This window comes from Stegostoma tigrinum, chromosome 9, assembly GCF_030684315.1.
Source record: "Stegostoma tigrinum isolate sSteTig4 chromosome 9, sSteTig4.hap1, whole genome shotgun sequence".
Taxonomy (NCBI): Eukaryota; Metazoa; Chordata; class Chondrichthyes; order Orectolobiformes; family Stegostomatidae; genus Stegostoma; species Stegostoma tigrinum.
This window is the reverse complement of record NC_081362.1, coordinates 62,227,329-62,250,698: the sequence shown is the minus strand read 5'-3', so window position 1 is coordinate 62,250,698 and position 23,370 is coordinate 62,227,329. Positions and strand designations below refer to the sequence as shown.

Here is a 23,370-nt window from a genome sequence, read left to right as displayed (position 1 = left end):
GGCCAAGGTTCCTGCCCTCTGGGTCTGCTTACCTGCCTCATTCACAGTCACACGCCTCGTCCCTAAAAATTGAACAAATCAGATGACCCAACACTAAGTATCAGAGATAATGGGAACTGCAGATGCTGGAGATTCCAAGATAATAAAATGTGAGGCTGGATGAACACAGCAGGCCAAGCAGCATCTCAGGAGCACAAAAGCTGACGTTTCGGGCCTGGACCCCTCATCAGAGCTCTGATGAGGGGTCCAGGCCCGAAACGTCAGCTTTTGTGCTCCTGAGATGCTGCTTGGCCTGCTGTGTTCATCCAGCCTCACATTTTATTACCCAACACTAAGTGATGTGACTACCTCCTACAACAAAGAATCCAAGAATCCCATTCCTGATTCGTTTCAGTTTCTGCTGTTCAACCACGAGCTCATTTAGTTACTTATTCTTCTTGCTGTTAAGCCTAGCAGGACCACCCGAGAGAGGATCAGGATAAAGGAATATCTCCCAATATGAAAAGGAGGAAAAACAGAAATTAACACTGGAGGTCTAGAAAATTATATCCGACATTCATTTGCCTCTCGGTAGCTGTACAAAGGGTACCAGAAGAGACTCAAGAACAAGGAATTTTACCAATACCTTGTTTCAGGTTATGTCATGTGTGATAGGAAGACAAAAAACTGTGAATAAAATGTTTTAAAAGGATTACCTTTAAATTTTGGCCATCAAATGGCAAAGAGCCACTAACTAGAGTGTAAAGGATGACGCCAAGACTCCAGACATCCACTTCTGGGCCATCGTACTTCTTTCCTTGGAAAAGCTCTGGAGCAGCATATGGTGGACTTCCACAGAATGTGTCTAATTTGTTACCAATTGTAAATTCATTACTAAAGCCAAAGTCTGCAATTTTTATATTCATATCTGCATCAAGAAGCAAATTCTCTGCCTAAAGAAAGGAAGCATCACATATTTACTTTTGTGAACTTCTGCAGAATTTATTTAGCCGTTTAATGAATAAAACCTGAATCTACAGCAGCTATTGACATAAAAAGCAGAACTACAGGAAAAAACAAAATATCCTTTGCTTTCAAGTACCTTGAGATCCCTATGTACAATATACTTCTGATGACAGTATTGAACGGACGACACAATCTGAAACAAAAATCAGAACAAGTCAATAATGTTTACAATATGTATATGCAGTACAATCAGTTTGTTGAGTCTCTTGAAATATGCTACTTCAAATAAAGAAACTAGCATGTTTGGCTCAGTTACAGCACAAACACAAGTCCACCCTCCAAAGTAAAGAAAACACATGTAGCAAACAACTGTCAACATGTGGACGGCCAAAATGTCGAATAATGTGGGTGACATTTTAATTATGAAATAATCCTTATCACAATCTCAATTATATAAAAAGGAAAACGGAAGAAAAACAACACTGCAGCGTTTATCTCCTTAACATTCAGCTTCATGGAATATCAGCCATAAAATTCATGTTTCAAGTCCTGCCAAACCTTTTTAAAAAACTGAACACAAATTCAAAGTGATATTTTTGGTCAAGAATTTTATTCTTTTTTTTCTGTCACATGTGTAAGACATTGTTAGTTATTTCACCTCCTTGAAACATAACCTAAACAAGTTATAATATATCAGCAAACAAAACAAGAGGTGACAATGATCCACTAATGAAACTATAGGTTACATTTATACTACTGTAAGAATAGATTTTTAACATTAATCTCTATTAGAATTCTGATCAGTAATAGATCCCTTAATTGTAAAAGATGTATCTATAACAATAGAAAACATGCAACATTCTTGATGCCTTCACGTTCCCCACAATACTTCTCAGTCAGTCTCTTTGCGGCATAGTTATGGTAAATAAACACAGGAGCAAGCTGGTGAATTAGTTGATTACTTGTTCATCTATTCTGGCTTTAGTGATAAAGATCAATAAGAACATCACATTCTTAACCTTTTGTCCCTCCCCTTCCATAACACTTACTCAGCAAAAGCGCAAGAAATCTGTTACATCCACCGTTGATTATGAAGCTATGACCATACAAGTACATATGAAATTTTCTTACTCCAAAAATCAAAGAGAGTTTTTCATGCTGAACATAAATACATTCACTGACACTGAAGCAATTGGACTCTCCCCACCATTATTCAATATAGGAGAGAACAACAACTTACTTCATATGGAGAAATACCACATGGCAGCTTAAACTTTTTGGACATTCCATAATGTATAAGCATCGTACCACCTTCCCAATTTACTTCACAAAACTTGAATGTGCTGTCACACTCCTTTGTCCAAATCCATGGAATATTCTTCCACATGAGCTTGCCAGATTAACTTAGTGTAATTATTCACTAGACCCAAAAGAGATCAGAGCTCAGAAAGTTTCTGAAGGTATCATGCATTTCCTACCACTTGAACCTTACTCTAGGTAGGGCATAACCCAACTCTGTCAACTCTGTGACCCAAACACCTTACAGAATTTTGAAGCATTTCACACTTGACTGCCTTCATTTGAATGTCATGCTTCTCCAAACGATTGGAGATCTTCTTCAACCTGTTGTCATGGATCTACATATTTGGAACTGACATAAAGAACATCATTTGAGCTCAAGAGGTAGAAATCAGAAGCAGTAGGCCATTCAACCCATTCCAACATTCAACGTGATCACGCCAGACCGGTTTACTGAAGGCATCATCCAGCGCCCAATGATCTCAAGGGGGAAGCTCTCCCTCTCTCCACACCTCTTGAAATTAACTTTTTTCTTAAACATATTCAAATATGTGGCTTCCACAGCCTTCTGTGGTCAAGAATTCCACAGGTTGATCACCTTCTGAGAGAAAGCACTTCTCCTCCTCAGTCTGAAATAGCCTACGAGCTCTTGGTTCTGAATCCCTTGACTGGGGAAGCATCATCCATAAGTGGCGCACTATTTCATGAATTCTTACAATACTTGCTTCAAAACCTTTTCAAAAATACCAGGGTCGAAGAAACACCAAATGACAGTCCCAAGACACTGACCTAAACCCATGTGGGTTTAATAGTCAAATGGGGCTTTGACTTATCATCTAATTCCACATGCAGATAGGTATTTGTCCCACGACAATTAAAGAATTAAAAAATCTAATTTTGAAAACATCTGGTTTCCTGAAAAATTTGTGAATCCGTCTTCAACATTTGGCAAATTATCAAGAAGGTGACTTTCCAGTCCCAATACACAGTTGCTTGATAATTCACACAATCTTACATTACTATTTGCCTTCGGAACTACCACAATGGGAGCAACCTGTTCAACTTCGGTGCTAATGCTCTTCATCACCAGTTTTTGCAGCCCTGGTTCTATTTTCCCCCTTGAGAGCATTAGGTGCTGGATGATGCCTTCAGTAAACTGGTCTGGTGTTCCTCTGAACTTATATGATGGCTTTGTATCTTTGAATCAGGTGGTCTGTTCCACTAAACACCCAATGTGAGTATAAGTGATTAACAGCCAGATTTTGAGGTACACCTGGGACGTTACTGTAGTGAGAAACACAGATGCTCTGCATACACATCTAAAAGACTTTCATCAGGACTGTACTTGTCCAGTCTCCCAACAGAATTTGTTGATACAGTCAACAAAGGTCAATCCATTCATATGCACAACCTGGAACATCAACTTGTAAACTATTTTCTCAACCAAAAAACTCAGTTCTCCACTGACTCATTGGCAGCTTATCCGATCCAAATTTGTTCAAACACAAACATCCACAATCCCAACTGGTCACCAAATACAGTACACGTTTGACAGGATAAACTAAAAACAGCATGCAGTATATGGAGAGTCAACAGAGAGCAAGAAGATTTATTCTGGTGTCTACATTTTATACAAAATGGCCGCAAAATGGTGTTATTACATTAATTAAGGTGAGTCTTCCAAGACATGTTATAATTAGAAAATTGAGTAGACCTTTAAACAATGTATTTGCCAAAATTTTATTCTACCAACTAATAAGCTGTCAAGTAAAATATGTCACTGTAAATGTGTAAAAGTATTGAAATTGAATAAATGGTAGGCACTTTTGCAGTAAGCATAATTTAAATTAAATAACAAATTCTAATTCTAACCTTTGTTTATCATAGTATCCCTAAAGTGCGTAAAGCAGGCCATTTAGCCCATCGAGTCCACACTAGCCTCCCAAAGAACATCCCATCGAGAATCACTCCCACACCCTATCCCTGCAACCCTGCATTTCCCACGGGTCTAACCTGCACATCCCTGGGCACGATCGGCAACTTCGCATGGCCAATCCATCTAACCTGCACATCTCTGGACGTGTCTCTTTGAAATTACAGCACCCGGAGGAAACTCACAGATATAGGGAGAATGTGCAAAATGCCACACAAACAGTGCTCCATGGCTGGATTCTAACCTAAGTCCCTGGTGCTACAGGGCAGCAATGCTAACCACTGAGCCACCATGCTGCCCTACTTTTAAGTTTTCAGTTTAGACATTGGCAACCCTGAGCTCTTCATTTAGGAGATTTATGGGTTCTTGGTAAGCTTTGAGCTTTTATTATGGGACTTGGCTAGCGAAATGTGGAGTAGAGTGACCAGACAGGTGAGGAAGAAAGAGAGTAAACACATTTAAAATTTTTAAATACTGTTGAAATAATTCTAAATACATTTTGATAGCTTCCTGATGCAGCTCAACACTTGCAGCTAATTCAAAAGAAAGTCCAGGTCGCTTTTTTTGCACTGAAGATGGGAAAGGGAATGGGCCTTATAACTTGCCTGTTCCAGATCTGGCCTGCGTCAGGTCCAGCAAATTGGACAGCAGACCCATCTCTAGATCAATTAAGAGTCCAACCTCAGGAAATCCCACTTCCTGATAGGCTGGTGTTGAAGGCAGATCCCAAATTAATCCTGTCTCCAAATTCTCATCCTTGAGGGAAAATTCTAGTCCAGAATGCCAGCTATATTCTCTGCATTACCTATTCAGACAACCAAATCAAAAATTGGAAGGACTATTAATTTTAATTTTTGGCATTTTAAATGTGGACTTAAATGAGAAAAGAATTGTTTCAAAACCAAGGATTGTTTGAGGATTGCTGTGTGTTTTGAAGGTGAGTAACTGGCTCTCATTGTAAACACTGTGTACACAGCTTCTGGCTCCAGCAATAGTTAGAAGTTTAGTTTGCAGATAAGCTGGTGCCCAAAAGGCTGTGTACAAACAGAGCTTTGCTTAGCAACAGTAGCCCACTGACCAATGACAAATGACAGAGGCGTTCTGCATGCCAAAAAATGTGATTACTTCCCAAGTAACTGAATAGCTTACGACTGTGAACAGGATAGATAGAAGCTTTTAAATCTCCAACAGCACACAAATTTTTTCATTTCTCAGTAGTAAAAGTGGTTTTGACAGTATGGGCAGTATGATAAAAACCATCATGTCTGAAGAAAGCCATTTTATTTTTTCTCTAGCAGTTGCTTTAAACTGTGACTTTTCAATAATAAGTCAGAGACCTAAGTGTGAACTAGTCCATGTGCTACCCGCAAACCAGTGCAAACATCCACAGAAGGCAGATGAGAAGCAGTGGCCTGACCAGCCCAAGAACCATCTCAGCGGATCCTGTGCACAGAGACCACTGGGAACCGTCTTCCTGCTCCATCATGAGATATGCATTAGTATGCGCATGCGTGTTGATGTAGTGGGGGAATTTATAAGGATATTAGAGTTTTAACTGGTTGAGTTATGCGCCAAAACTTCATAATTGATTACCAGTAACTGAAATCTATTTATTTAGAATAAAAAGTAATTTTTAAGTACAGCAATTGGTCCATATTATCTAACAACCTGTGTCTAAAAGGTAGGTATATTAGGGAATTTTGTGTCCTTCCATAAAAATCTTCAATTTTGATGATAACTTTGGGAATAATGGGCCTTGATTCTCAATGAGTCAGAACAAAGTTAAAAAAAATTACAATAATTCTGGAAATGAAATGAGCAGTTTCACAATTTGTAACACTTACCATAAGGAATGGCAGTATCCAGTCCACTATGCCTGCACGAGCTCCATATCAAAACAACACATTTTATTTCCATTTTCATGTACTTGCCCTATTTAATTTAAATTCACAAAGTGGCTCATCTCTAAGTGTTAAGACTGGCAGCTTCAATAGCACTTCAATAGCCACTCTCAGTAATGCAATCAATATTGAAAATTCTCCCTTAACATAGAGGTACTAAAACTGAATTTATGTCATGATCAATTTATTGACCGTTCTTAATTATCCTACTATCCATTAATATTTACAAATGTTAAATACTTTTGTTTGATTCATTAACTTTTTTTACTTCTCAATTTTTTTTTCAAGTTTATCAGGACTGTGATCTCATCTTTAGTCGTGAATCTATGTTTTAGTCTTTTCCAATGCTCTGGTATCAGTTCGATAAAATTATCCCAAACTGTAGGCCAGTTATTGCACAATTAAAGCCCTCAATTGATTAGCCATTGTTGATGTAAATAGAATGGTTCATTTTGGGTTAGTTTGATTTGGAATATCCTAAATTTGATCTCCAACCTGAGCTGAGTTTACTGATTACAACCAGGTTTACTCACAGGAGTCACTGGGCAAATCTTAAAGTATAGCCAATCAGTTATCCTTCTAGAAACATTGCTTGTGTGAACATCAAATGATGACAGAATTAAGAACGCAGTGATATTTCTACATAAGTTCAGAGACAGGAAGTCTAATTGGCGAGGTAATGAACGGAAAAGTTAAAAAATATAAATAGGTCATGACAAGATTTTCCCTACAGAAACAAAATTTGTCAATTTAGTTTTGTATGAATACTTGTAAAGAAATCTACTGCAATCCAACTGAGCATAAAAACTGAGCTCAAATTCTTATTTAGTTTCACTCAACTCACCTGTCTAAACTTTGCCCTTGCTTCTTTTTCTTTCATTCTTCCATGTGCTACAAGGTAATCAAAAACTTCTCCTGCATTGTAAACAAGTAAAATGACAAAGAAAGACATTACCAAATGCGCTGTCTACTGTACTATTTTCTTTAAACCACTGCAATTTGCAGAGTTTTTTCAAATGAACTTTGAAATATAAAACCTTTAATTACAATTGTTGACACTGTCCCTATTTTCTGCATTAATGTAATTATCATGGTTATGAAGAAATTTCTCATCACTATATTTTAAAGTGCAGATAAAACAATTATACGCACTTTGGCAATACTGAACAGAAAAAAAAAATCACTTTTTACTACAATGGCAAGTACTCTATTAATTACAGAAAAAAAGCTGAGAAATTACTGCAGGGTGACCAATACAAAATTGTTTTTATAGATTGGAATTATATAATCAAAGTTTGAAAATAATAAAATATTACTCAATTACTATGGCTTTAAGCAATTTGCTAAAGATACTGGATACTGTAAAGGCTATGCACCCTGACAACATCTGGCAGCAGTACAAAAGACTCGTACTCCAGAACTTGCTGTGCCCCGATAGTCAGGCTGTTTCACCTCAGCAACAACACTGGCATTTACTTGGCAATGGGTAAAATGGCCCAGGTATGTCCTGTACTTAAAAAGCAGGACAATGCAACCTAGTCAATTACGACCCTATCAGTCTACTCTCCATCATCTGCAAAGTGATGAAAGGAGTTGTCAACAATGTTACCAGGCAGTACTTGCTCAACAATAACCTAACCTCAGCAGAACTGCCAACAACGGGAACCGGGGCAATCTCTCCATTATAAAAGATTGTGACTCAAACCAAGGGAACATGGCTCTGGTCATCGTCTCAGGACATGTCTACAGGTGTTCCTCAGGGTCATGTTCTCAGTCCAGCTAGCTTCAGCTGCTTCATTAACGACCTTCTGCCCAGCATCAGAAGTAGAGATGTTTGCAAGTAATTACACAATCTTCAACACTGATGCTTCAGATACTGAAATACTTTATGATCACATGCAAGCCAACACCCAGGTTTGGGCTAATAGATGGTGAGTAATGTTCAGGCCAAACAAATTCCAGTCAATGAACATCACAAACAAGAAATAATTCAACCATCAACCCTGGAGGCTCAGTGGAATTACCAATACGGAGATCCGTACTATCATTATACTGGGGGGTGTCACCATCCACCCAACAGAAGCTGAGCTTGACAGATCATGTAAGAACTGCTGGTACAAGAGTAGGTCACAGTTGGAAATTCTGAAGTGAGAAATTCACCTCCTGTCTCCTTGATGCCTGTCCACCATCTACATAAAGCAAGTCAGGTATGTGATGGAAATTGTGCACGTCCACTTTCCTGGATGGGTGCAGCTCAAATAATATTCAAACAATTATTTTAATCAATTCATATGCCTTTGGTCTCATCAAATTGTACAACTGAATTACTAAGAATGATCAAAGTTAAAAAAATTCACACTCGGAAGTCATTGATTTAAAACATTAACTCTGTTCCTCTATATAGATTCTGACTATCCTACCATTTCGATGATTTTCTATTTCATTTCAAAATAATGCACAGCTCATCTCTTTAAATCAAAGGAAGCCTTGCCACACATTTCACGAAGGCAGCATCCTTTTCAAAGTAAACTGTGTTCCATTATCCAGGAGGTCTTAAATAAATTGGGAATTTATCCGAATGCAACATTAATAACTGGGTAAGACCGGAATAGGAGCATTACAAGCTTTTCTGTTTGAAATATCTGCCATTCTCATAATAATAAAGCTGAATGGATAATGACTAATGAGGAACACTATGACTTTGAGCTTCAAAGCAAGAATAGAATCCAAAAGATTTATTTTTAAGGCAACAAGGCTTGGAGAAACAAATATACTACATCTAGTCCACTATTCCTGCATTCCAATGCTATCCTCCTCTCATATTTTTAAATTAAATTAGATGCACTGGATGTTGCACTGACACTTGAAGCTGTATTGTCACACAACTTAACATGAAGCTACCCTATAATTTTCTGGGACAGAGTTTGAAGTGTGTGTGCTGGAACAATGCAGAAAATTATAATGATAAAGAATTGCTTTTTGCATTGCAAAAGAAAATGATGGATGGAATTTTCCTTTTTTTTGTTAACAAGCATGTTAGGTGGCAGCTATCAGACCATTTTCCCCTCACTCTGCTCCCCCACTCCCAACAACTTCCCCAGGGAAACTGGCTGCATGAGCTGACTGACAAATTGTTACAGGTTACTGGGCAAACCACAGGTTTTGGCATTGGTTGGGAGGGTTCTAGCAATCCGGAATGCCAGAGGCTGCCAGCTTCTGAATCTTAAAGCTACCAGTCGACGCTGACTTCTTGGCGGACCCAGCAGCGAAAGGCTAAGTAGTTTTTATGCTGTTTTCCAGTGTGATGACCATAAGGAGGGGGTGTGGAGGGAAGGGATGACTGTGTCGTCCAGTTGCCACCCCCTCGTGGGGGATTTGGAGTCCCTACCACCAGCACCCCAGCAGGCAGGTTGTTCTGGTTTCCCAGTCCAGAAGCTAGCTACCTTTCTTATCAGCCAGGGAGGTAGGCGATTGGGGAAATGGTAGGTTGAGGCCCTTAATAAGTCACATAAAGATTTTAACCGGCAGTGGGTTGAGAAAGTTACCCATGGACCTTACCGGTCAAGAACCTAATTAGCAAAGTTGTTAGCCAGGGTATGTAGTTAGGGGAGGGAGTTCGGAATATCTTCCATTGGAACCTTGTCATGTTATTCCCCTCCATTTGTAGACAAGGGAAAATTGCAACACACACACAAAGATAATTTGGTGTAATTCATCTTTTACTAACAAATGTCTTTGGATGATGGTTCCTGAAACATACTAGTACTTCCAACAGAAAATGCACACATGTAAAAAGACCCTCAACAGTGCCAAAATATTATAAAGGAGCTCATCTGCTCAAGGAACAATGCTTTTAACAGTGCTTGAAAAGCCAAAAATATCTGATGTTAAGGTTCTTCGGTTTCTTTCAAAACAGAGTAATAAAAGAAATTAATCAACCACCAGTTTAGCAAGTTGTTTATCATCTGCCAATAGTTTAACTATTGGTTCTCATCCTCCTAAAGAAGTGTCCATTTTCCCTGGTGCTAAATGGTATTCTTAATTGTGCTAAATGTCTGCCTTTGTACAAGGCAACTTGGGACTGGCAGGAAGGGGAGAGAGTAAAATATTTCAAAATTCATCTTGAATAAAGTGAAAACATTGAAAATACAATGTTTGCATTTTAAACGAGAATCTAACTCAAACTACTTAGAGGGGTCAATCCTGCAACCATTAGCACTACAGTTATTTCAACGAGTTATTCCACCTTCAGTGATCCCACTGTGTCAGTCATATGGAACAGTCAAAGCACTGACTTACCTCCACTTGCATACTCCATTATTAAATATAGTGTTTTCTCAGTTTCAATTACTTCAAATAACTTAACTAGAAGAGAAAAAGGGAAAAGATTTGTCACAAACATTAGCAAAATAAACACTGTGGAGGCTGTGTTACTCTGGTCACTGTTAGCAGCAATATCATAATTCTTTCCAAAGGGAGAAGTTTACAATATCACCAATCAAAGAAGTCAAGGCAATTTTCTTCATTTATACACATATTTCTATAACATTAATCCTTTTCACAGTCAACATTTTATTCCAATCAGGAAAAATATTATCTAGAGGTCTGAATGGTGCTTCCAAAGCTCATTCTCAATATTGTCCTCGCGCACTGATTGAAAAATTAACTGCAACATAACAACAGCCCTCTACTGAAGTGTCAGTGCTCTCCCTCCACACTGACTTAGCAATTATGACAAATGTCATTTCAGAGGGTTAGAATGTTGCTGTATATTTAATTTCTGAACTTAAATATCCTCCCTTATTTGCTTACAGGTAATCAACCTGTACAGCCAGCTCTTTGGTGGGGCGGGGCGGGTGTCTTGAAGACACAAAAGCATTTCCAATGTTCCAACTGTTGCATACCAATGACAAGGACCTCCAGAATTTCCGAAAAACACTGGCAGTAGAGCTCACATATTATTTGGAAACCATCTTATTTCAATTACTCTTCTCAAATAGGTACAATACCTCATGCCAAACTGAACTTCCTCTCCTGAACGGTACCAATTCTGCAGACAGACCTGTGATTATTGCAGTCCTCAAATAGTTTAACAATTGGCTACGCTAACGGGAGATTTCAACCTAGTTATCACAATTCGGACTGATCCTGGTCCCAATTATACTTGCAAATGCTCCTTTAAACAGTTAAAATCAGTTCTAATTAGGCTTAACTTGTTCATCAAAGTCAAACACCGAAACAAAGACTACCTGATCTGCTATACTGCATTCAAGCAGATCACATGGATAACAGTGGATACTATTAAATGTTTGTGGAAGTCCAACCTAGAAATGTAAATTAACACAAGCTAAGGTTAGGAAAATTCAAGAAAATGCATTCACGCATGTGTGTAACTTCTGCTAGAATATAAGACAAGGAAGTGCATATAGTGTCCTCATCTACAAAAATCAAAGTGGTACCCCATTGGCAACTCTTCCTATTCTAGATCACACTGAAGGGAGATTCTGCTCCAACAAACATTGTTGTATAGCAATTCAGAAATTAATCAAATATTTTTAGCAGCCAAATTTAGGTTTAACCTTAGACCACAAAAAAATGTCACTAAGGAAAGCGAAAAAAAGTAGTCTTTGAGAGGCTTTCCTGGAGCATTTTTTGAACCAAAAGTGTTAAAATCAGAAAGCTAAGAAACATTCCTGGGAAGACACAGGATCAGCAGAGCTGAGCTCTACATTTTATTGGGATCACAGAATCATAGAAGGCCTGCAGTGTGGAAGCAGGCCGTTCGGTCCTTCAGGTCCACACTGACCCATCCCACCCAGACCTATACCCCCTATCCTAACCCAGCAACCCTGAATTTCCCATGACCAACCCACCTAGCCTGCATATCCCTCGACAGTAGGAGCAAATTTCCTGTGCAAGTTTCCTCCCGGTGCTCCAGGTTCCTCTCTCTGTCACAAAGACTTGCACAGACATGGGGAGAATGTGCAAGCTCCACAGAGACAGTCACCCGAGGGTGGAATTGAGCCTTCATCCCTGGTGCTGAGAGGCAGAGGTGTTAACGACTGAGCCGCCACGCCACCTCTTATAAAATTATGATAAACAGGATAACATCACCTTTACTATATTATTGAAATTTCAGCAAATTTATGAGGGAATTTGCACATGTAGTGCTCTCATGATGACAGAAGAATGAGGCACTCCCAAAAACATAACTAAATTACCCTTCTTCTTCCTTGATTGCTCCAGATAGATTGAATCCTATACCTATGTATTGAAGGTAGATTAATGTTCAGCTAGTTGGTAATCTATGTCTTCACTCTTTCCCATTTCTCAACTTGGGTATGACGAAGGTTTTAGCTGCTGATTTGTGCCTTTCAATGAAAACAAAAGGTCATATACCACATAGCAATTTACTCTGCTTTCGTTGGATTCCCACTGGACAGAACAAAATAATTAGTAGCGAACTAAACAGTTTATTTCCACCTGTCATAAAAACAACTTACAAAGCTTTTAGCATAATACAGACTCCCAGGGTGCCTCGCAGGATCCTTACAGAACAAAAAATGACACCAAGTTATACATGGAGATCTTCATGACAAAACGGTTGGTCAGGGAAATAGTTCTAACGAGTATCTTAAAAGAGAAGAGAGAGGTGGACAGGTGCAATCAGAAAACATTTTGGAGCTTAGACAACTAAAGATGCAGCCATCAGCGTTGTAGGCATTAAAACTGGGGGTGCAGCAGAGGCCAGAATGACAGGTGTGCAACTATCTTGGAAGCCTCCGGGCTAGAGATGATTTCAGAGATAGCAAGGGTTGAGGCCTTTTCCAGGAACCAATATAGGTCAGCAAGCACAAAGGAGATAGTGAAATGAGACAGTGTGACTTGAAAACCAAGTAAGTTGCAAAAAAAAATCTCAGGTCTTACGAATAATCTCTAATCATTCCTCTCAATGAAATCAACATTTAGTAAAGAACATGTGGAAGTGCCCAGGATATTCATAAAAATTATTATACTAAATTCCAGCATATTAGGGGAGAAAATGCAACACTCAATGAAATGGGACTTTACCGTGATCAGCTTCCCAATACAATAACACAAGTACACTCATTTCCAGAAAATGGATTTCAATTCTTACAAACCTAAGCCTAAGAGGGAGAAGCCTTGGTGCTTTTTTTTTAAAAAAAGTGGTAGTATCCAAGAGCTGTACACAAAGAAGCACACAGTCCTAATAGAACAGATTTTTTAAAAAATCAAAAAGAATTAAGAATTTAGTACTTAAAACATATTTGAAATAAATCAAGAGCAACAGCTCCTATGAGCCAATTACATCAAAGGCAGATACATCACCCATGACTCTATGAAGATTTGTCATTTTTATTTACAACCCACCCCCCTCAAAAACCAAACACTGCATAAAATTGACTATGTAAATTATAATGGTTAGGGATGCAAGCTAATTAGATGCGGATCATAAAAACTGAAAGAACTGCAGGTATAGCAAGTTAAAAAAAACAGAACTGAATTCTAAAAATAGGGTTACTGGACCCAAAACATTGATTCTGATTTCTTTCCACAGATGCTGCCAGAAATTACTGTAGGTATAGATGACCTTCAGGTCATCCAATTCAGATGAGCCATTCTATGATATTTCACTGAGAAATACATCAAGATTTGAGGGGATACTATTTTGTATTCATTGTGATTATACCGCTTAGAAAGAGCTACAGAAAGTTGCTTCTAAAGAGTGAGTGAAGAATCAAGTGAAACATTACCAAGCTATTCAAAAGAGGAAGATCACACACTCAATCTGTGGTCTACGATGATTTAGCTGATTTTAGTTAAGATGCCGGTCATTGCCTTTTGTGCAGCCTGACTATAATGATGCTTAAAAAGACAAAATTCAACTGCTTGTGATCACTGTTCAGCTGGTCAAGATGTATTTTAGACTTCAGTGAAGGTCAAAATGTCTTGGCTGTTTTGCTCCTGCAAGAGTCAAATTTGATAGCGACCCTCACTGCCCATGCTCACAAATCTACAGAACAATTTCTTTACAAAACACCATCATCAAGAAAGATGAAAATTATGAAGAGTGCTAAATATTAAAAGCCCACAGCAAAAATTAAATGCAGTCAGGACAACGTTCGTTTTAGCAAAGTTACTTATTGTCAACAGGAAGTTGGGAAAATAAATAAGACATGTTCAAAGATGGTATTGAAAATACATTTTAAAGTGATCACGATTCAAAGTTAATCTGTACTTAATACACACTTAGTTGAGTTAAAATACAATCTTACCTATATTGGGATGATTCAAAATCTTCATAATCCTTACTTCTCGAAAGAGCTGTTAAAATTAAAAAAAGAATGTTTACTTACGTGTTTTCAAATTGATCTTATTTTAACATGGTACTGATATGTTTGAGATCGCGGTTAAAATTAGTATAGAACAAGAGGTTTCAGTGCATTAGCACACAACTTTTATGCCATTAGCAATGTGGTTAGAATTCAGCCCAGGGTTGGACATTACCTCCTTTTTCTAGATGGAAGCACCTACTGAAGCAGTTTTCAAATCAAAATGCAGCAGTTTCAATTGTACATCGATGCACAAAGCTTTACTATAACCTTTATTAAAGCCAAGAAATTGCACGCCCTGAAGGCAACGTGGGAATTCAATGCCGAGAGGCTCAGGCATTTTTTTGCTTGTTTTTTTTGGCTCATAGTGTGAGAGGTTTCTTTCCCTCCACACAGGATAAACGGAAGTCCAGGATCAAAGGCCCAGCACAGGAGAGTGTCATCACAGGTAAAGCTTAAGTTCATTGACTGGTGACAGCTACTAATTTGACTATTTTCAGTTACTTTCAGTTTGAAGGTAAATAGGGGAGATGATATTCACAGCTTACTCAAAGACCAGTGGGAAATTATGAAAAATCAAAATAAGAATTAAGTAATTAAAATAGCGATGCTAGGCCAGGTGATGTGTTGTACAAGCACAATGTGGGAGCTGGTGGACCACATTGTGGTTCATAGAGACCACATGTGAAGCATATGTTGGTTGCATGAAGAACTCTGGCTCAGAGGTGATGAGCTCAAGTCTGAGTCTCAAACACAGTGACACATCAGGGAGGGGAAAGAGTTGCTTGGCTGCAATGTTTTAGGACACAGTCACACTCCTTAGATTAACTGCCTCAAATTCAGTCAGTGCTCTGGGGCAGGAATGTGTGACGATGTATGATGAAAGCAGATGGATCCAGGAGGTAGTACTGAAGCAGCCTCAGTGCTGGAGCTTGTCTAACAGGATTGAGATTCTTGCTGTTTGTGGGGATGGGAATGGAGACCATAGGGAGGGTGAACAAACTGACCAGTCCCATGGTCCTGGTAGCTACTCAAGATGGCAGAGGAAAGAGAAACATAGTTGTAATCAGGAACACACTTCATACACATAGAATTCACCCTGCAGTTTGAAAGCGAGGTAGTGGAATCAGATGTTATGGTGTTACAACTGAACTCCCTGAGGCCAGGATAGAGAGTCCTGAGGGCTGTCTTGCCTGTCTGGTGCCTCAGCACAGGATATCTCATCTGGGCTGCAGACAAACTTGCAGTGGGAGGGGAAAGATCCAGTTGTCATGGTCCAGGTAGGTACCAATAATATAGCAGAAAGAGAAAAGAGGTTCTGCTGATAGAATGTGAGCAGCTAGGGACTAAATTTAAAAATGGAACCAAAAAAGGCAAACTTCTTTGGATTACTACCTGAGCCATGAGCAAATTAGCACAGAGCCAACAAGATTAAAGAGATAAACATGTGTTACAGATTTGGAAGTCAGATAAAATGTAGAGTTGAAGAATCGTGAATAAAAAAATGACCCTGATCTGAAATAGTACAAGCTTCCTTGCAGTAGTCAGATGTGGCCAAAAAATAAATCTTTAAAAGAAAAAGAAGGTAAGAAAGGCATTATTATAACAATCACTGGGGACTTTAATATGCAGGTGGACTGGGAAGAAAAGGAATTTGAGAGATGCCTACGAGATAGTTTTTGGAGCAACTTGTGGTACAGCCCTAGAGAGAATGTGCAATTCTGGATTTGGTGATGTGTACTGAGGCAGACTTGATTAGGGAGCTTAAGGTGTACGAACTGTTAGGGGGCAGTGACCATAGAATTCACCCTGCAATTTGAAAGCGAGGTGGTGAAATCAGATGTTATGGTATTACAACTAAGCAAAAAGTAGCTACAAAGACATGAGGGAGGAGTTGGCCACAGATGATTGGAAGGGAAGCCTAGTAGGAAAGATAGTGGAGCAGTAATGGCAGGAATTACTGGAGGTACTTGAGGAGGCTCTGCAGAAATTCATCCGAACATACTGAGAGGAAGATGAGGCAGCCATGGCTGATGAGGAAAGTCAGGGACTGCATAAAAGCAAAGAGAAAGCGCATACAATATAGTGAAAATTAGTGGGAAGCCTTTAAAAACCAGTAGGGGATATGTAAAACAGCAATGGGGGGGGAAAGATGAAATATGAGGGTAAGCTAGCTGATAATATAAAAGAAAATTGCGGGAGTTTTTTTAAGTGGTAAGTGAGAGGGGCAAGAGTGGACATCGGACGGCTGGAAAATGAGGCTGGAGAATTAGTAGTGAGGCACAAAGTGGAGTAACTCACAAAAGGTACTTTGCATCTGTTTTCACAGTGGAAGACATCAGCAGCATTGTTCAACAACGTCGAGAGAGTTGGGGGATGGGGAGCAGTGGTGGGGAGAGGGTGAGTGTCATGCCCATCAAGGAGGTGGTAGGGAGGAAGCTGAAAGGTCTGAAGATGGATAAATCACCCAGATCAGATGGACTGCACCCCAGAGTTCTGAAGTAGACAGCTGAGGAGATTGTAGGGGTATTAGCGGTGATCTTTCGGGAATAACTGATGTCAGAGAGGATCCCAATGGACTGGAAAATGGCTAACGCATACCCTTATTTAAAGTAGGGAGGGCAGAAGACACAAAACTATAGGCCGGTTCGGGTGATGTCAATCGTCGGTAAGATTTTACGACCATAAGACTTAGGAGTAGAAGTAAGTCCATTTGGCCCATCAAGTCCACTCCGCCATTTAAATCATGGCTGATGGGCATTTCAACACCACTTCCCTGCACTCTCCCCGTAGCCCTTAATTCCTTCTGAGATCAAGAATTTGTTGATCTCTGCCTTGAAGGCATCCAACGTCCCGGCCTTCACTGCACTCTGCGGCAATGAATTCCACAAGACCACCACTCTCTGGCTGAAGAAATGTCGCCTCATTTCAGTTTTAAATTTACCCTCACTAATTTTAAGGCTGTGCCCACGGGTCCTAGTCTCCCCGCCTAACGGAAACAACTTCCTAGCGTCCACCGCTTCTAAACCGTACATTATCTTGTAAGTTTCTATTAGATCTCCCCTCAACCTTCTAAACTCTAATGAGTACAATCCCAGGATCCCTAGTCGTTCATCATACGTTAAACCTACCATTCCAGGGATCATCCGTGTGAATCTCAACTGGACACGCTCCAGGGCTAGTATGTCCTTCCTGAGGTGTGGGGCCCAAAATTGGACACAGTATTCTAAATGGGGCCTAACTACAGCTTTATAAAGCCTCAGAAGCACATCGCTGCTTTTATATTCCAACCCTCTTGAGATAAATGACAACATTACATTTGCTTTCTTAATTACGGACTCTACCTACAAGTTAACCTTTAGAGAATCCTGGACCAACACTCCCAGATCCCTTTGCACTTCTGATTTGCGAATTTTCTCACCGTTTAGAAAATAGTCCTTGCCTGTATTCTGTTTTCCAAAGTGCAGAACCTCACATTTACTCACATTGAATTTCATCAGCCATTTCCTGGACCACTCTCCTAAACTGTCTAAATCTTTCTGAAGCTTCCCCACCTCCCCAGTACTACCTGCCTGTCCACCTATCTTCGTATCATTGGCAAACATCGCCAGAATGCCCCCTGTCCCTTCATCCAGATCATTAATATACAAGGTGAACAGCTACAGCCCCAACACTGAACCCTGCGGGACACCACTCGTCACCGATTGCCATTACGAAAAAGAGCCTTTTATCCCAACTCTCTGCCTTCTGTCAGACAGCCAATCCTCAATCCAAGCCAGTAGCTCACCGCGAACACCATGGGCCCTCACCTTGCTCAGCAGCCTCCCGTGAGGCACTGTATCAACGGCCTTTTGGAAGTCTAGATAGATAACATCAACTGGGTTTCCTTGGTCTAACATGCTTGTTACCTCTTCAAAGAATTCTAACAGGTTTGTCAGGCAGGCACGACCTCCCCTTACTAAAACCATGCTGACTTGTTTTAATCTGACCCTGCACTTCCAGGAATTTAGAAATCTCATCCTTGACAATGGATTCTAGAATTTTACCAACTACCGAGGTTAGGCTAATCGGCCTATAATTTCCATCTTTTGCCTTGATCCTTTCTTAAACAAGGCAGTTACAACAGCAATTTTCCAATCATCTGGGACTTTCCCTGACTCCAGTGACTTTTGAAAGATCACGACCAAAGCCTCTGCTATTTCCTCAGCCACCTCCCTCAGAACTCTAGGATGTAGCCCATCGGGGCCAGGAGAGCTTTTCTAGCACTTTCTCTTTTGTAATGCCTACCGTACTCAACTCTGCCCCCTGGCTCTCCCTAATTGTTGGCATACTACTCATGTCTTCCACTGTGAAGACTGACACAAAGTTTTAGAGCCCATTATGCCGGATGAGATTGAGGAGTACTTGAGCATGGTAAAGTATGGCTAAGTCAGCACAATTCTGTCAAGAGGTCATGCCTGACAGACCTGTGAGAATTGTGTGAGGAGGTAACAAGAAAGTTAGACAAAGGACAGCCAGTTAATATGGTCTATTTGGATTTCCAGAAGATCTCTGGCATGGTATTGCACAGGGGGCTGCTAAATAAGATGACAGCCCATAGTGTTAGGGGCATAGCGCTGGCATGGAAAGAGGATGGGCTGTGGGGGAAAAGTGCTCTTTTATCAGGAAGGCTACCAGAAGCGAGTGGAGTTCTACAAGGGTCCATGTTGAGACCACAACTATTCACGTCATCCATTAGTAATCTGGATGAAAAAAGTAACAGCATTGTTGCTAAGTTTGCAGATAGCACAAAGATAGGTAGAGGCACAGGTGGTGTTGAGGAAGAAGGGAGGCTGCCGAGGGACTTGGACCGGCCAGAAAAGTGGGGAAAGAAGCGGCAGATGGAATACATTGTGAGAAACTGAGGGGCTATGCACTTTGGTAGAAAGAGTATAGGCACAGACTATTTTCTAAATGGGAAAAGGCTTTGGACATCTGAAGCACAAAGGGACTTAGGACTCCTAGTTCAGCATTCTCTTAAGGTCAACATGCAGGTTTAGTTTGCAGTTAGGAAGACAGATGCAATGTTAGCATTCATTTCAAGAGAGTTAGAATACAAGAGCAGAGACGTACTGCTGAAGTTGTATAAGGCTCTGGGCAGATTGCACTTGGAATACTGTGAGCAGTTTTGGCCCTCCTGTCTTAGGATGGATGTGCTGGCATTGGAGAGAGTTCACTGGAGGTTCACAAGAATGATCCTGGGAATGAAGGGTTTGTCATATAAGGAGCAATTGAGGATTCTGGTTCTGTACTCAGTGGAGTTTAGGAGTGAGAGTGGGTATCTCATTGAAATTGACAGGATACTGAGAGGCCTGTGCAGCATGGACATTGAGAAGATGTTTCCACCTCAAGGACAGCCTAGGACATGACAGCACAGCCTCACTATGAAGGGTCGATCCTTTAGAACTGAGAAGAGGAGGAATTTCTTCAGCTAGAGGGTAGTACACTGTGGATGCAAAATCATTAAGTATTTAAGACAGACAGAGGGAGGTTCTTGATTGATATGGGGACCAAGTGTTACAGGGAGGTGGCACAAGAATAGGGTTGAGAATCATATCAGCTGTGGTCAAATTGCAGAGCAGACTCTATAGGCTGAATGGCCTATTTCTACTTCCATATTTTATGATCTTATATGCCAAAAGAAAACTGGTAAACATACATTCAACAACATAGTTAACATGGGAGCCAAGGGTGAACATCCTTCCTGTCAGAATTCTCAACAACATGTACCTGGTTAATTGTAGGTCAATCACATGTCCTACAATAGCAAAATTGACTACATGTAATTGGACATGCAGCCCTGCATTGGTATCTTTATCATGAAATTCGATAGAGCAATTCTGCATAGAAACAGGAAAAATTCTACCTGGTGAATACAAAATCAGCAAGAGCTGCACTACCAGTGTGTACAAAACTTGACACTGCAACCATTCATGATTCACCAACCTAGCAACTGCAGCAGAATTACTCCAGCACTTAACAAATATACCCAGTTGTGAGGCCGTAAGAAACTGCAGAAGTGATGCTGTACTGCAATTTAGAGAAGATGCAACTCCTTCAATGGAGACTCCCAGAAAGTGTGACGTTCTCATAAGAGTTTAAAAACAAGCTGGGCGATATGGAAGTATAAGTCCATCCGTGCATAATGGTCCAGTTATACTATATGTGCTAAAGGAAAGAGAAAGCTGACATAATCAGGGTATGTTTGAACCTAAGGCATTTCAATCTTTCTCTGAAGGGATGCTCACACAATATTCCAGCTTTTGAACCACTAACTCCTAAATTCACAAAAGGTAAACGAGTTCTCAAGCTGATTGCAAAGCACGGATCTTTGTCAGCTCACTTTTCAAACGAATCTCAAGAAATCACTACTTCCAAAACACCTTCTGGAAGGTCTTGCTTTTGGTCGATCAGTTAGTCAGGATACAGTTCACATGCTGCTGGAATGGATGACAGAAGGTATTCCTGGGTAATGATACCTTGGTTATGGGCAAAACAAAAAAAAACTATGCTCACTGCTGGCAGCAGCCAATCGAGAAGGACAAGTCCTTAACAGCAAGTGGCAGCAGGTCAGAGCACCTTTCCTCGTTTTATTTGTTCTAATTATGGTATCCATCCAAACACAGGCAAAGTCAAGGATGTACAGAACATACCTACTTCCCAAGACAAAGATCTACTGAGACATTTCAGACTTTTAAAAGAAAGCATTTAGCATACTTCTAAACTTCACTGAGTACAAACCCTGAATCCTCGACCACTCCTCATCTAGCTTTCCACCAAAGCATCAATTCCTGGATATGGCCCACCTAGACAGGTCTCTCTAAACAAATGCAGTTGTCACTGGAACCTGTTCAGAAGCAGTTCTTTCCAGAGAAGTTGAGAAGTTGTCTCCCATAAGCTTCTCAGAAGAATGGCCTCATCCATTTTGTCACATCTCACACTAGACTTTCAAAAGGGTTTCTCCAAAGAAACAGAAAAGGAGGAGTTGATTGTCTTCGCTATTAACAGGCTATATCCCATCACCTTTTCCAAACAATTTCCAAAACAAAAAAAAACTTCTGACAGCCATAAATGCAGGTATATGACTCTTATGACAAGTCCAAGCAGTTCCATTGTCTACAACGCTCCAGATGTTGACCTACTTTAATTGTCTTTTCTAGTAAGTGATTTTGTTTTTACATAAAGTAGTGAAGTTCATTTCTCCAGAAGTGAACTGACTTTCTAAAACATCCACCACTGAAGCAGGGTGGAACCTGGACCCAGGCGTTTAGGCCCATAAGTAGGGACACTACCACAGTACCATCAGAGCCCTCCAAAAGTTATGCCATCACAAAACACGGAGCATTATCAAACCTCTTGTACGTTACACAAGCTCTCAAACCCTTAATACAATCTTTTCAATTATTGTTTCTGTATAAATCATTCTCAACTACCTAACGTTTATGTATTTTCACTCTTAGTGCACGTCACTTTATCTTGGAAAGTAAGAGAGGATTCGACTTTCTGCTTTAAGAACTGAGGATGCTAATTAGCCAAGAACCAGGAATGACATTGTATGACCAGCATCGATGAGCAGCAACACAGTAGACTCAGGGATGTGTACATTGCTCCTTAACTGCAAGTTATCAGTCAATTTGTTAAGTAAACTTGTTTACTTACCAGTCCCGCTACAAGAGTGATAATTCCATGTTGATGGAAACAATACAAGAATACAGCAGTTGTCTCTTGTGCTTTATGCTCCCCTTCTTCCAGGGAGACGTTGTGTTTTTGAAGTGTGGTCAAAGGATCTCTGTCAATTTGAAGTCCATTTTATAGATGGCATGTATTGCTGGCATTACGTAGTGGCAGACGGAGTAGCAACTTGACAACGGCAATTGGAGATGTACTACAAATACTGGCTTTTGCAGTACTGCTCACATCCTACAACATTAATCTTTTTTAAGCCAAGTGCACCAGCACTTGGGAAGATTGGGAACTTGTGTTCAGAAAAAGAACAATCAATCAAAAAAGAAAAATTTATTCAGTGAAAAACTCCACTAATTTTATCAAATAAATCTGTAGATATTGTGCTCAACTGGCTTAAAAATCAACATGATTCTTTTCGTTTTAGAAAAATGACGATAAAATTCCACACTGCAAGATCATGCAAAAAATAAAATCCAACGTTGAATAGAGGTATCCAGTACGGAAAACGAATCACTGCTCTGGGGCAAAACTACAGTTGGAAGATTTGTAAATTTCATCTGGAGAGGCAAGATTTCTTGCTGGATTGCTCTTTTCTATTTGTTTTTTCACTGAGAATTTTGAATTTTGTGTGCATGTCAGTTGCGGATTATTTCTGAAAACATTTACAAAATTAAAAGAGTCATCATTTTTCAAAGTAGAAGCTGAACTGAAAATTAAATATCTGCAGAACTGAAAGTACCTTGAAAGGTGACGCAATGTTAGAAATTATTTAGAATACTTTTCTGCTTACATGACTGATATCACTGCCGAGGCTAGAATATTCACATTTTTGATGATTTCAATATATTTTAAATGGAAAAAGAACGTTCCCCTTCATAACCGACACAGTGTTATGCTGGAGGAACACAGCATGTCACAGCATTACAGGAACAGGGATGTCAACATTTTGGGTTGGGACCCTTCATCAGCATTGGCGAGGGTGAAGGGAGCTCAGAAATAAATGGGGGGCGCGCTTGGGGGAAGCTAAGTGGAGTGGTGATAGGTGGATGCAGACATGGGGTTGTGGAGATTGGCCAATGGGCAGGGTGGGGCAGATAGGTGAGAAAGAAGATGGACAGGTTGTGTCAGGTTAAGGAGTCAGGGATGAGAGGGAGGGCAGGGCATAAGATGAGGCCGGGGAGTGGGGAGATTTTGAAACTAGTTGGTACAATTT

General features: G+C 40.0%; 1 protein-coding gene across 6 annotated transcripts in view; it reads right to left on the bottom strand.

Annotated features, from left to right (window-relative positions):
• mark1 (MAP/microtubule affinity-regulating kinase 1) overlaps positions 1-23,370 on the bottom strand; it is a 206,800-nt gene that overhangs the window by 37,690 nt on the left and 145,740 nt on the right. For 5 of the 6 annotated variants that reach the window (XR_007248083.2, XM_048535737.2, XM_048535739.2 and 2 more), the window contains 5 exons: positions 14,376-14,424; positions 10,378-10,443; positions 6,923-6,993; positions 1,082-1,138; positions 696-932 (listed from right to left, as the gene is read on the bottom strand). Coding sequence is in view for 5 of the 6 variants with exons in the window: in XM_048535737.2 (XP_048391694.1) it covers positions 696-932; positions 1,082-1,138; positions 6,923-6,993; positions 10,378-10,443; positions 14,376-14,424 (480 nt within the window). In the remaining variant the exon portion in view is untranslated. The remainder of the gene's footprint in view (positions 1-695; positions 933-1,081; positions 1,139-6,922; positions 6,994-10,377; positions 10,444-14,375; positions 14,425-23,370) is intronic. The other variant, XM_048535740.2, reaches the window with a different exon arrangement.